We start from the raw sequence: 13273 nt of genomic DNA, 5'->3' as shown, positions 1-13273 counted from the left end.
TCCCCAGACCCACACCTTGGGCCACAGGCAGGTGACTGGACTGCCCGCGACCTCTGGGCAAGTTGGGCCCCCTGGGACTCTGGGGATGGACTGCCACCCTCTGGGACCATGGGCGAAGGACCGCCCCCCTCCTCGCGTGGCTTCAGGAAACCCACTTAGCCAGAGCCTGCGCTTGGGGGACCGATGGAGGAACAGAGGCCGTGAGGGACACCCGTTTATTGAGCAGCAGGGCTCGGGGGCAGGGGTGGCGCCGAGTCGCAGGTCAGCAGCTACATCGTCAGCTCCTGCAGGAAGTGCGAGAGGAGGCCACGTTGGGGGAGGACCCAGCAGAGAGCAGCGGGGCCGCTGCAGGGGCTGCCGGCCACTCACCATGATGGCGTTGACAATGTCGCTCTGGTTGTCTCTCAGGGCCCGCACGGCCTTGGCCCTGGACACGTTGGCCTGTGCCATCACCAGCTCAATGTCCCGAAGCTCCAGCCCCGCCTCGTCCACCTGGAGCAGGGCAAGCGGGGAGGTGCTGGAGCGGCCCCGTCCCCCAGGAAGAGGCCCCCCCCCCGCCGGGTGCCCCCAGGCAGAGCTGCCCCCCCCCCTTCGCAAGGTGGGGCCCCGCGCCCCTGGGCCTCACCTCCTCCTCCTCCTCCTCCTCTTCCTCCTCGCACTCTGGCCTCACCCTCGGCCCAGGTGCTGACTCGGGGACCAGCGGGGAGGGCTCGGAGGGCACCTTGAACTTCTCGGCAGCAGCTCTGTGCACCTGCTGCGACAGGTCCTCGATCTGCAGCACAGAGCCCCGCTGTCAGCTGTGCTCCCGCTCAAAGGCCCTGCCCAGTGCCCACGCCAGCCCGCCTGACCTTGGCCTCCCCGAAGACCACGTAGGTGTCGGAGGCCGGGCTCTTGAAGACGTCGGGCTTGGCGATGACGAAGAGGATGTTCTTGGACTTCTGGATGGTGATCCTGGTGACGCCCTGGATCTGCCGGAGGCCCAGCTTGGACATCGCCTGGGGGCACAGCAGGCTCAGAGCCGGGCCTGAGCCCCAGGGGGCCCTGTCGGGGGTCCGGGGGGAGAGGCAGGGCCCAGGCGGAGGCGGCACATGGCCAAGGGGACCCTCCTGGGGGCCCCCCCGTGTGGACTCAGGCTGACAGGGCCGCCGCGGCTGACTTCCCTGCCCCCGTTATTTCCCACGGTGTCCCGCTGCTGCATTTACCCAAGGGCCCGGGGGGGGGGGGGCTTCATCAGCCATGGGGTGTAAAGGGTCCCCTTAGGCAGCCCGCCTCCGACCTGGGGTGGCTGGGGTCGTCTGGCCCCGCCCCGGTCCCCCCAGGAGACCACCCCCCAGCCCACCTTTCGGGCCTTCTTCTCACTGCGACTCTGCTTGGCTTTGGCCACAGTCTCCTCGCTCGCGCCGCCTGCCGGGGCCTGGGGACAAGAGGTTGTCTGAGCACCCGAGAGTGGGGTGCGGAGCCCTCCCAGCGGCCCGCTGCCCCCCCCCCCCCATCCCCCCGTGGTCTAGCACCTGGGCCGGGCACTGCGCAGTCTGCGGTCCTGAGAGGTCCTGCTCCTCCAGCTCGGCCGACGACTCCCCGTGGCTATCCGAGTGCTGCCCGGAGCCCGGAGCCCGTGGCGAGTCTGCGGACCGGGCAGGTGTGAGGGTGGCCTCTGCCTTCCGGGCAGGGGCCGGGGGCGAGCTGCTCTGGCTCCGTGCCAAGGAGCAGGGGCCCTGCCCGCCCCCGCCCTCAGCAGTCCCTTGCTCAGGCCAGGGCTCCAGCCCGGATCCCGCTCACCTTCTTCCACACTGTCCTGATCATCCTGCTGCTCGGTGGCTGGGGGCCCTCGAGGGCCGGCTGGGCTCCGGGGCCCAGAGCCAAGAGGCACTTGGCAGGGGGGTGAGATGCTCGAGGCCAGGTCTTTGGCATGGTTGCCCCCCTTGGGGGCTGCCTTGGGGCTGAGGGGCAGGGGCTGGGGCGGGAGGCCCACCTGCCCGGCCCCAGGGGGGTTCGGAGTCCCTGAGAAGGCAGCCGCTGCCCGCCGGGCTCTTGCCCGTGGTGGTGGGAGGCCGGGAGAGCCCAGGGGCTCCTGGCCCTCCCCTAAGTCTTCCCGGGGGCCCTGGCAAGAGCAGGGGGCAGGGGGGCCGGATGGGGTGGGGGCTGACTCCATGGGGACCCCGGGAGCAGATGGCTCAGGGCCCCGCGTCCTGTCTTGGGGTGCACTGGCCAGGTGCCTGGCGCGGCTTTCCGGGGGCTGCGGCGGGGAGGGGCTGAGGACTCTGAGTGCTGCCTGGGCCTGTCCTCCACTGCCCCGGCCCAGCACGGGCTCTGGCTGCCTTGAGGGCAGTGGAAGTGTTGGGGCAGGATCTTTGGGACAGCCCCCTCCCAACCTGGGCGCAGCCCTCGATGGAGACTCTGAGCCAGGACCCAGCCCAGCCTCTGAGGCCGCAGCCCTGGGAAGCCTGGGCCCCAGGGTGGCCCTTCCTTCCTCCACGGGGCTTGGGGGCCGCACCGGGCCAGCCTCCAGACAGGCAGCAGGACTCGCCTCTGGGCTGAGGGCCACCGGCTCCAGGACTTTGCCGCCCTGCTTCTCAGCCCCCAGGGCCTCCTTCGGGGACAAGCTGGGCTCAGCCTCATCATCCCCGCGCACATGGCCGTCAAGACAGGCTCCCTGCTCAGGTGCCCTGGCCGTTTCCTCCCCACTGGAGTCAGGTTCTGGAAGATCTGGGGCCTCCGTGGTAGGCTCAGGGCGGTCCGGGGTCTCTGTGGTAGGCTCAGGGGGGCCCACATCTCCCTGCAAGGCCCAAGGTGTCCGAGCATCTGCAGCCGGCTCCGAGCCACTGGGATGGGCCTGATCCAAGGCCAGAGCATCTGCGCCTCCACTGTGGTCTGGGTCCTTCTCTTCAGGCTCTGGCCTCAGTCCTGAGGTCTTGCTTCCTTTCCGCTGGGCGGTAGTGGCCATGGGCTCGGTCCCTGGGGTGCAGCCCGCATCTGTCTGCAGGGCCTTGGTGGTAGATTCTTGGTCTGAGGTGAGGTCTGCATCCTGCAGGGGCAGAAATACTGTCAAGTCCACTTCTGGTTGAGGCTCAGGGCTGGCCTTGGAGGCAGCTCCCTGGCCCGAGGGGAGACCGGCATCCTGCAGCGTCGAGAATATGGTCAGGGCTACTTCCGACTGGGGCTCAGGATTGGCCTCAGTGGCAGATTCCTGGCCTAAGGGGAGAACCGCATCCTGCAGGGGCAAAGATGCCATCAGGTCCCTTTCTTCTGGCTGGGGCTCAGGACGGGGCTCAGGACTGGCCTCGGAGGCAGATTCCTGGCCCAAGGGGAGGCCTGCATCCTGCAGGGATGGGGCTGCGATCAGGTCCACTTCTGGCTGAGGCTCAGGACAGGGCTCAGGACTGGCCTCGGAGGCAGATTCCTGGCCCAAGGGGAGGCCTGTATCCTGCAGGGATGGGGCTGCGATCAGGTCCACTTCTGGCTGAGGCTCAGGGCTGGCCTTAGAGGCAGATGCCTGGACCGAGGGGAGAACCGTATCCTGCAGGGGTGGGAGTGCACTCAGGTCCTTTTCTTCTGGCTGAGGCTCTGGACTGGCCTCAGTGGCAGATTCCTGGCCCAAGGCGAGGCCTGCATCCTGCAGGGGCAAAGATGCCATCAGGTCCACTTCTGGCTGAGGCTCAGGGCTGGCCTTAGAGGCAGATGCCTGGACCAAGGGGAGAACCGCATCCTGCAGGGGTGGGAGTGAATGCAGGTCCTTTTCTTCTGGCTGGGGCTCAGGACCGGCCTCAGTGGACGATTCCTGGCCCAAAGCGAAGCCTGCATCCTGCAGGGGTGGGGCTGCGGTCAGATCCACTTCTTCTGGCTGAGACCCAGGGCTGGCCTTAGAGGCAGATGCCTGGACTGAGGGGAGAACCGCATCCTGCAGGGGTGGGGGTGCACTCAGGTCCCTTCCTTCTGGCTGGGGCTCAGGACCAGCCTCAGTGGCCGATTCCTGGCCCACGGCGAGGCCTGCATCCTGCAGGGGTGGGGCTGCGGTCAGATCCACTTCTTCTGGCTGAGGCTCAGGGCTGGCCTTAGAGGCAGATGCCTGGACCAAGGGGAGAACCGCATCCTGCAGGGGTGGGGGTGCACTCAGGTCCCTTTCTTCTGCCTGGGGCTCAGGACCAGCCTCAGTGGCCGATTCCTGGCCCAAGGCGAGGCCTGCATCCTGCAGGGGCAAAGATGCCGTCAGCTCTCTTTCTTCTGGCTGGGGCTCAGGAGTGGCTTCGGAAGCAGATTCCTGGCCCAAGGGGAGGCCTGCATCCTGCAGGGGCAAAGATGCCATCAGGTCCACTTCTGGCTGAGGCTCAGGGCTGGCCTTAGAGGCAGATGTCTGGACCAAGGGGAGAACCGCATCCTGCAGGGGTGGGAGTGCATTCAGGTCCCTTTCTTCTGGCTGGGGTCCAGAGCTGGTCTCAGAGGCAGACCCCTGGTCTGAGGGGAGTCCTGCATCCTGCAGGGGTGGAGCTGCAGTCAGGTCTCCTTCTCTGGGATGAGGTTCAGCACTGGCCTCTGAGGCAGATGCTTGGACCAAGGGGAGTTCTGTATCCTCCAGGGGCAAAGATGCTCTCAGGTCCATTTCTAGCTGGGGCTCAGGACTGGTCTCAGTGGCAGATTCCTGGACCGAGGGGAGACCCGCATCCTGCAGGGGTGGGAGTGCATTCAGGTCCCTTTCTTCTGGCTGGGGTTCAGGGCTGGTCTCAGAGGCAGACCCCTGGCCTGAGGGAAAGTCTGCATCCTGCAGGGGTGGGGCTGCAGTCAGCTCTCCTGGTTTGGGCTCAGGGCTGGCCTCGGAGTCAGATCCCTGGACCAGAGGGAGGTCTGCATCCTCCAGGGGCAGAGATGCCATCAGGTCCACTTCTGGCTGGGGCTCAGGGCTGGCCTCGGTGGCAGATTCTTGGTCTGAGGGGAGACCCGCATCCTGCAGGGGCAAAGGTGCCATCAGGTCCACTTCTGGCTGGGGCTCAGGGCTGGCCTCGGTGGCAGATTCTTGGTCTGAGGGGAGACCCGCATCCTGCAGGGGCAAAGGTGCCATCAGGTCCACTTCTGGCTGGGGCGCAGGGCTGGCCTCGGTGGCAGATTCTTGGCCTGAGGGGAGACCCGCATCCTGCAGGGGCAAAGGTGCCATCAGGTCCACTTCTGGTTGGGGCGCAGGGCTGGCCTCGGTGGCAGATTCTTGGCCTGAGGGGAGACCCGCATCCTGCAGGGGCAAAGGTGCCATCAGGTCCACTTCTGGTTGGGGCGCAGGGCTGGCCTCGGTGGCAGATTCTTGGCCTGAGGGGAGACCCGCATCCTGCAGGGGCAAAGGTGCCATCAGGTCCACTTCTGGTTGGGGCGCAGGGCTGGCCTCGGTGGCAGATTCTTGGCCTGAGGGGAGACCCGCATCCTGCAGGGGCAAAGGTGCCATCAGGTCCACTTCTGGTTGGGGCTCAGGGCTGGCCTCGGTGGCAGATTCTTGGCCTGAGGGGAGACCCGCATCCTGCAGGGGCAAAGGTGCCATCAGGTCCACTTCTGGTTGGGGCTCAGGGCTGGCCTCGGTGGCAGATTCTTGGCCTGAGGGGAGACCCGCATCCTGCAGGGGCAAAGGTGCCATCAGGTCCACTTCTGGTTGGGGCTCAGGGCTGGCCTCGGTGGCAGATTCTTGGCCTGAGGGGAGACCCGCATCCTGCAGGGGCAAAGGTGCCATCAGGTCCACTTCTGGCTGGGGCGCAGGGCTGGTCTCGGTGGCAGATTCTTGGTCTGAGGGGAGACCCGCATCCTGCAGGGGCAAAGGTGCCATCAGGTCCACTTCTGGCTGGGGCGCAGGGCTGGCCTCGGTGGCAGATTCTTGGTCTGAGGGGAGACCCGCATCCTGCAGGGGCAAAGGTGCCATCAGGTCCACTTCTGGTTGGGGCTCAGGGCTGGCCTCGGTGGCAGATTCTTGGCCTGAGGGGAGACCCGCATCCTGCAGGGGCAAAGGTGCCATCAGGTCCACTTCTGGTTGGGGCGCAGGGCTGGCCTCGGTGGCAGATTCTTGGTCTGAGGGGAGACCCGCATCCTGCAGGGGCAAAGGTGCCATCAGGTCCACTTCTGGTTGGGGCGCAGGGCTGGCCTCGGTGGCAGATTCTTGGCCTGAGGGGAGACCCGCATCCTGCAGGGGCAAAGGTGCCATCAGGTCCACTTCTGGTTGGGGCGCAGGGCTGGTCTCGGTGGCAGATTCTTGGCCTGAGGGGAGACCCGCATCCTGCAGGGGCAAAGGTGCCATCAGGTCCACTTCTGGCTGGGGCGCAGGGCTGGTCTCGGTGGCAGATTCTTGGCCTGAGGGGAGACCCGCATCCTGCAGGGGCAAAGGTGCCATCAGGTCCACTTCTGGTTGGGGCGCAGGGCTGGTCTCGGTGGCAGATTCTTGGCCTGAGGGGAGACCCGCATCCTGCAGGGGCAAAGGTGCCATCAGGTCCACTTCTGGCTGGGGCGCAGGGCTGGCCTCGGTGGCAGATTCTTGGCCTGAGGGGAGACCCGCATCCTGCAGGGGCAAAGGTGCCATCAGGTCCACTTCTGGCTGGGGCGCAGGGCTGGTCTCGGTGGCAGATTCTTGGCCTGAGGGGAGACCCGCATCCTGCAGGGGCAAAGGTGCCATCAGGTCCTTTTTTTCTGCTTGGGGTCCAGGGCTGGTCTCAGAGGCAGATCCCTGAACCAAGGGGAGGCCTGTATCCTGCAAGGGTGAGGATATGGCCGGATCCTCTTCTGGCTGGAGCTCGGGGCTGGCTGCAGCCACAGACCCCTGGCCTGTTTCTTCCTTCCGTTTTTGCAGGGAGGCGAGGCCCTCCTCTCCCTTCGAAGTCCGTGGCTCTGTGCCCAAGGCAGGGCTGTCTCCCTCCTTCAGGGGCCCGAGTGTGATCATGGCAACAGGTGCTGGTCCCATGGTGGAGCCTGCCTCTTCTACCTGGGCCTGAGGGGTCACCCCAGTGAGGCCTGGGGCTTCCTGCGGGATGTGAGGGCCCACGCCAGCTGCGGATGCCTGGCCTGACGTGGGACCCACCTTGGGTATCTCAGAGCCTGGTTCCTGGCTCTTGGCAGCAGTGCCAGCCTCTCTGGGGGCCGCTCCAAGAGCAGGCTCTGGGCCCCAGAAGGCGGCTTCAGCGGGGCTGTCCTGGAGCAGAGTGGTGGGCTGTGCATGCGGCTCCCCACTGTACAGCCTCTCATCGTCAGCCCCCGCGTAGGAGGCCGAGTCGGGCTCAGAGGAGGCGGCCGAGGTGTCATCCCGGAAGGCGAAGGCCTCGTCCATGCCCTCGGTGATGGAGAGGTCAGACAGCGAGTGCAGGGAGGAGGCGAACGTGCTGTCGTCCTCACCCTCCCCGGCCAGGTCCCCCCTGGGGACGGGGGCCTCCTGCTCCTCGTCCTGCTCCTGCTCCTCCTGCACCCCCTCCTCCTCAGGGGGCAGCGGTGTCACCTCTACAGCCTCCACCTGGAAGATGAGGCTGCCCTGGAAGGGCAGGAGGGAAGCAGGGATCATGGGGTCGTTGGCCAGGAAGTCCAGGTCGAAGAAGTGGCCCTCCTGGTCCCAGGAAGAGCTGCTGTCCCCCGAGAGGCTGGACTCTGGGGAGGGGGTGTCCGAGGTCTGGGCCGGGGGCAGCTCCCTCTCATCCGCCACAGACCCGGCTGGGGAGAAGCCCCAGCCTGAGGGCACATCCAGCCCTTCGGCCGGGGCCTGCAGGCTCAGGGAGCAGGATGGAGAGGAGGCCCAGCTGTCCCCATCTGCTGTGACATAGGAGCCTGAGGGGGAGGCTGGGGGCGAGTCCCCCAGCTCGGCCTGGGCATCCCCGGCGTCGCTGCAGGGCCCGGGGCCGGGGAGCAGGGGGCAGGCTGTCTCGGTGGGGGTGGAGGGCGGCGTGAAGAAGGAATCAGAGTCTGGGGCAGGGAAAGGCACAGGAGGGTCACCCTGAGAACGCAACTCGGGGGGTGGGTGGGGGCTGGCGTGCCCACCCTCCCAGTCCCTGAGCTCTGGCAGGGCTGCCCTGGGCAGTGGGGGTGCCCGGCGGCACGTCTCCTCGCCCATCACGATCCGGGGCTCCAGGGAGGCTGGGAGAGGACCTTCGGCGGGCCGAACCTCGGGGCTCCCTGGGCTGGGGCCGCCCTCTGTCTGCACTGCCCAGGCCGAGGGGGCGCGGCCAGGCCCTGCATCCCAGCTGGCTCCCTCGGGCGGGGGCCGGGTACCCGGCTTGCTGGGCAGGAACGTGAGGGCCAGGGTGCTGGGGCCAGGGCTCAGGGCACAGTGCTCCAGCTGGTCCCCTTTCGGGGTGGTAGCTGCAGCCGCATCACAGGACAGATCTGTGGAGAGAGAAGGGCATGAGCAGAGCGGGCATCTTCCCCGAGAGAAGCAGCTCCCAGACCACAGCCACCCCTCCCTCAGATGGGAGTTGAGCTCAGGGCCAGGGGCCGCGGGGGCAGGTGTCCCTGAAGAGAGAGGACAGAAGAGGCAAAGGGGATTGCTGTGCCTGGGGGAGGCTTTCCAAGAGTTCTGACCACAGTGAGCAGCTTGGGGTCTGGCTTTTCTCCAAGACGCTCGGTACAGATGAGACCAGGTCCCTTCTCCTCAGACACCAGCTTGCTGACTTCCTGCACGTAATCTGTGCCGCCTCGGCCGGGCTTGCAAGAGAGGCCCGCTCATGACCTCCCAGGCCCGTGGGCCCCCAGGGAGCAGGAGGCCTGCACTCCGCTCAGCTCTGGAACATTCCAGGGCAGGATCATTCCTGCTGTGAAGTGGGGGTCCTGCCTCTCGGCCTCTTCTCTCCCCTTTCCTTGCTGCCTACCCCCAAGGGCGACCTGGCAGGGTCCTACTGGGCTCCACCCTGACTCTGTGCCCAGAGCTGGCTCACAGAGGAGGAGCAGCAGGGCCACAGCGCCCCAGCTCAGCCTGAGGCCAGGGGGCACTGCTGGCAGTGGTGACAGTCATCGGGTGGAGCACAGAGGGGGCCCCGCCCTGCCCTGCATCCAGCTCTGGGGGGCTGTGGGAGCATCCAGCGGAATCTTCAGGGCAGCTCCCTCTGCCAGGGTCATTTGAGTGGGTCCCATGGTGGTGGACAGGGGCTGCCCAGGCCTGCTGAGTTCTCCAGAGGGTTCCTGCTCTACCACCTTCACCCCGGCCACCCACAAGTACACCTTCTGGGCCTCAGCTTTCCATCTGCAAAGATTCTGCCAGGATTAGAGATGAAGCTGACAGAAGTGACAGCCCCCTCCCCAGGCTGCTCGGCTGCTGCAGCAGAGGCAGAATCCCAGGCCCCTGGGCCACGAAGCTGGAGTGCTGGTGTGGCAACAGGGTCCTGAGAAAAGGGGTCTTTTGGGTCCCCACGCCCCAGGAACAGCTAATTCTGGAGGTGGGTGTGGCAGGCAGGGCTGGGTGCCGGAGACGGGGCTCTGGGCACTGAGCCTGATGTGGTATCTCTGCGCACCTGCAGTGGATGCCAGGGCCCCGAGGCAGGCAGAGGGTGGAGTGGGTCCAAGAGGGCAGAGGAAGGGAAGCCAAAGGTCAGAGGTTTTTGTGCTTCATTCAAGGCACAAAAACCATTTTGTGCCCCATCAAACAGTCCAAGCAGAGCTGGCCCCAACCCATTTTACTGGACCGAGAGGGAGGTCCCTGGACCCAGCCCTGGTGTCATCTCCAGGTGACCTCTCACCCACAGCAAGGTGCCCTTGGCCCTCCCAGAGTCACACATGGCTGACCTCCTGCCCAGGGGCCATCCCGGCTGGCCTTCCCAGCCGAGGCTGCTCCCCTCAGCCTCCACCCACACTTGCTGACTTAGCCTCTCCAAGGATTCAGGCCTGTGCTCCGGGGCTGCTGCTCCCCAGGCCACGCTCCCAGGGCCTCCCACCTTCCAGACCTTAGCCAGCACCTCTGGCTTCCCCAGGCTCCAGCTCCCGTCCTGGTCCTCCCTCCTGAGCCAGGAGCTGTCCCCAGCTCTGAGGGGCAGGCCCCCGGTGTCTGGTGTATCCATAGCGGCCTGGGTGCTGTCTGGACCTGCAGCCTTGGGTCCAGAGCTGCGTGGTCCCAGGGAGGCCAGCTACTCCGCTCAGACAATGGGGCGCGGCGGGGGAGCGGCTGGGAGCCCACGGAGCCTGGGACGCCCGCAGGCCTTCAAGTTGCTTCTGGCTCTGGGAGGACATCCCTGCTCCGCCACGCCCTTCCCTGCAGTCCTGAGTGGGGCCAGGGTGGGCTAGGACTCAGGGGCACGGAGGGCAGGGGACCAAGGAAGGGGCCTGAGGGGGGATGAAGAAGGGAGAGGGGCGAAGAGGGACAGAGAGGGGGAGCGACGGAGAGAGAACGGGCGGAGGCGGGGGGGGGGGGGGGCGAAGTGAGACCGGGACAGAGATGGTATAGGGACAGAGAAAGAGGGGTAGAGAGGGGACAGGGACAGAGAGAGGGACGGCGGCGGAGATACACGCAGGCGGGAGAGCGCCCCGGCCTCACCTGTGCGGGGCCCCGGCCCGCCTGCCTCGGGCAGCAGCAGCTCGGCGCGGGCAGCCTCCCCGGGCATGGCCTGGCTGTACGCCCGTCCCTCCGTCCCCTGTCTGTCCGTGAGTCCGTCTGCGGGAGCCTGCGCGGCCACCGCCCCTCTGCCAGGGGGTTGGGGGGGGGCGTCCGTGGATGACGTAAGCACCGCCCCGCCCGCCCAGCGCCCTGAGTGAGCGTGCGCGGGCGCGCCAGGCACTGCGGTGCGCCCGGAGCGGAGGGGGCGGGAGTGGGGGGGGGAGGCCTCCCTCCCTCCCCCTCCCCTCCCCCGGCCGCATCCTCCTCCTGGCGTGCGCGGCCCCGCCTTTCCCGCAGTATTCCCCCTTTCCCCCCCTCCACTAACGAGAGGGCTTCAGGGCCATTCCAGGCATCACCCCTTAGCCGGGTGGGGAAGAGGGGGTGCGGGGTCGAGGGGGTGGTTGGAGGTTATAGGTGGCCAGGGCTCTTTGAGTGAGGTGGCAGCGCATTTCCCCTGCTCGAACTCCCGGCCCGCAGCTGCCCCGGGGGCCTAGCCCGGTGCCTCCATCCAAGAGGTGAGCTGGCGCTGCAGCTCCTCACTGATTGGCTGGTTCTCACACGTCGGTCTCCGTGGCAACCGCCTCCTGGCTCCATGGCAACCAGAGCAGGCTGGCTGGCGGGAGAGCAGCAGGGTAGGCAGCCTCGGCTGAGCGGTCCCCGGGGCTCCCAGCACCTCAGCGCTGTTCCACCCCTCAACTCCCAGACAGTGGAAGGAAGATGCAGAAACACGCCTTCCTCCATTCTCCGCAGCCGCCCCTGCCACACCCCCAAGGACGCAAGCCCTCCCTGAGCTTTCCGGAGATGCGTCCTTGCTTCCACACAGGCACTGCTGCAGTCGGACTCGCCGAGCACCCGCCCTGTGCCAGGCTCCGAGAGACAGAGAACATTGTCACCACCCCAGAGCTAGACAGGGGCGGGGGCAGGCAATCAGAGCGGCCATTGTGGCGGGGTGGGGGGAGTCTGCTACTTCCTCAGTCTTCTGCTGGCTCTATCCCGGAGCCCGCAGAGCCAGGGGCTGCCTGCTGGGCATCTCCCCACTGCATCCGGCGCCAGACCCATCTTATCCCAATCTAAGCCCTGCATTTTGCATCCCTCTCAGTCTCTGGAAATCTGTCTATCCCACTGATGGGGGGCTCCTCTTCTTCCTCCCTTTCCTCCACACCCATCTTCATCCTCACCTCCCAGGAGTTTCTAAGTTGCCATCTCCAATCGCCTTAGCTGAATCATTCATAAGTTTCATTGCTCTGCCAACCCCTATGCCTGGCCAACACTACTGACTTTCCAGAAACCAAAAGACTTTCATCAGTGCCTGAGTGTCTTCCAGCCTGGACAAGAGGCCATAAGCTTTTCTCTCTGCTTCTCCCGACCGATCCAGTAAAAATGCAGAAATGAGACCATCAAATAAGAACTCTTGGAGTTGCTGTGGCTTAGCGGCTTAAGAACCCGACTGGAGGATGCAGGTTCGATCCCTAGCCTTGCTCAGTGGGTTAAGGATCTAGTGCTTTTTGTTTTTGTTTTTTAGGGTCGCACCTGTGACATATGGAGATTCCCAGGCTAGGGGTTGAAACAGAGCTATAGCTGCTGGCCGCAGCCACAGTAACGCCAGATCCAAGCCGAGTCTGTGATCTACACCACAGCTCATGGCAATGCTGGACCCCCGACCCACTGAACAAGCCCAGGGATCGAACAGCATCCTCATGGGTACGAGTCAGATTTGTTTCTGCTGTGCCACAACAGGAACTCCAAGGAAAATTTTTTTTTTTGCTTTTTTTGTTTGTTTGTTTACGGCTGCACGCACGGTATATGTAAATTCCAAGCCTCTGCAGCGACCCGAGCTGTTGCAGCCACTTAACACACTGTGCCACAGAGGGAACTCCAAGGATCCAGTGTTGCTGCAAGTTGCAGCAGAGGTTGCAGATTCAGCTCAGATCTTTTTCGACCCTCAGCCCAGGAACTTTCCTATGCCACAGGTGCGGCCCTAAAAAGAAAACAAAAATGAAAAACCCCACCTGAACTCTGAAAGATGGAAGATAAGCTGGCAAGGGGCTGCAGGACTGGAAGAACAGCAGAGCCGTACCCCCAACAGAAGGGGGCCGAGGCCCAGCATCTCCTGACCCCAGCTACTACTGGAGGAGGACCATGTATCCACCCCCACATGGACTGGAGTCTGTGACAACTCTAGCAGAACTGGCCTGAGGACCAAGGGGCAGCCTCCAGATAAGAGACCAAGGGAAGCACGTTCCTCCCCCTCCCCGGAGAGGCTCTAGGGGGTGGCGGCACTGGCTTCCAGTCCAGCCAGTCGCTCTTTCTCCCCAGGGCCAGGCTCCCTTTTCCCCACCCAGAGGCGCAGGAGGGTTCAGCCCACAGAGTGCCTCCCACTCGCTCAAGAGCACCAGCAGGGACCGGCAAGATGAGGCCATGCAGGCCAGAGAGCCCTGAGTGTTACACTCTCTTTAGAGCCGCAGGCTGTGAAAGTTGCCCAGAACCTGCATCCTGAACCCAAACAGGGTGACTGTCTGCTAAAATTAAAAACCTGAACATAAGAGGAGTTCCCGTCGTGGCGCAGTGGTTAACGAATCCGACTAGGAACCATGAGGTTGCAGGTTCAGTCCCTGGCCTTGCTCAGTGGGTTAACGATCCGGCGTTGCCGTGAGCTGTGGTGTAGGTTGCAGACACAGCTTGGATCCCGCGTTGCTGTGGCTCTGGCTTAGGCCGGTGGCTACAGCTCCGATTGGACCCCTAGCCTAGGAA

At 65.2% G+C, this 13273-nt stretch overlaps 1 protein-coding gene across 1 annotated transcript; it reads right to left on the bottom strand.

Moving 5' to 3' along the window:
• Positions 1 to 200: 200 nt before the first annotated feature.
• Positions 201 to 10617, bottom strand: NACAD (NAC alpha domain containing). Its single transcript, XM_047763553.1, has 8 exons — positions 10463 to 10617; positions 1780 to 8325; positions 1512 to 1624; positions 1340 to 1414; positions 849 to 995; positions 626 to 772; positions 370 to 492; positions 201 to 284 (listed from the first exon to the last, which is right to left on the bottom strand). Exons 1-8 carry the CDS (start codon positions 10527 to 10529, stop codon positions 270 to 272), a joined length of 7233 nt encoding a protein of 2410 aa, XP_047619509.1. The 5' UTR covers positions 10530 to 10617; the 3' UTR covers positions 201 to 269.
• Between the last annotated feature and the right edge of the window lie 2656 nt (positions 10618 to 13273).

This window comes from Phacochoerus africanus, chromosome 16 (genome assembly GCF_016906955.1).
Source record: "Phacochoerus africanus isolate WHEZ1 chromosome 16, ROS_Pafr_v1, whole genome shotgun sequence".
NCBI lineage: Eukaryota > Metazoa > Chordata > Mammalia > Artiodactyla > Suidae > Phacochoerus > Phacochoerus africanus.
This window is presented reverse-complemented; position numbering and strand designations above follow the sequence as displayed.

Excerpts from the sequence above, each read along its gene's own strand:
- NACAD (XM_047763553.1), bottom strand. The coding sequence starts at position 10,529 with ATGCCCGGGGAGGCTGCCCGCGCCGAGCTGCTGCTGCCCGAGGCAGGC. Across the intron at positions 8,326-10,462 it reads CGGGCCGGGGCCCCGCACAG|ATCTGTCCTGTGATGCGGCT; the intron begins GTGAGGCCGGGG and ends CTCTCTCCACAG. Across the intron at positions 493-625 it reads AGGAGGAGGAGGAGGAGGAG|GTGGACGAGGCGGGGCTGGA; the intron begins GTGAGGCCCAGG and ends GCCCTGCTCCAG.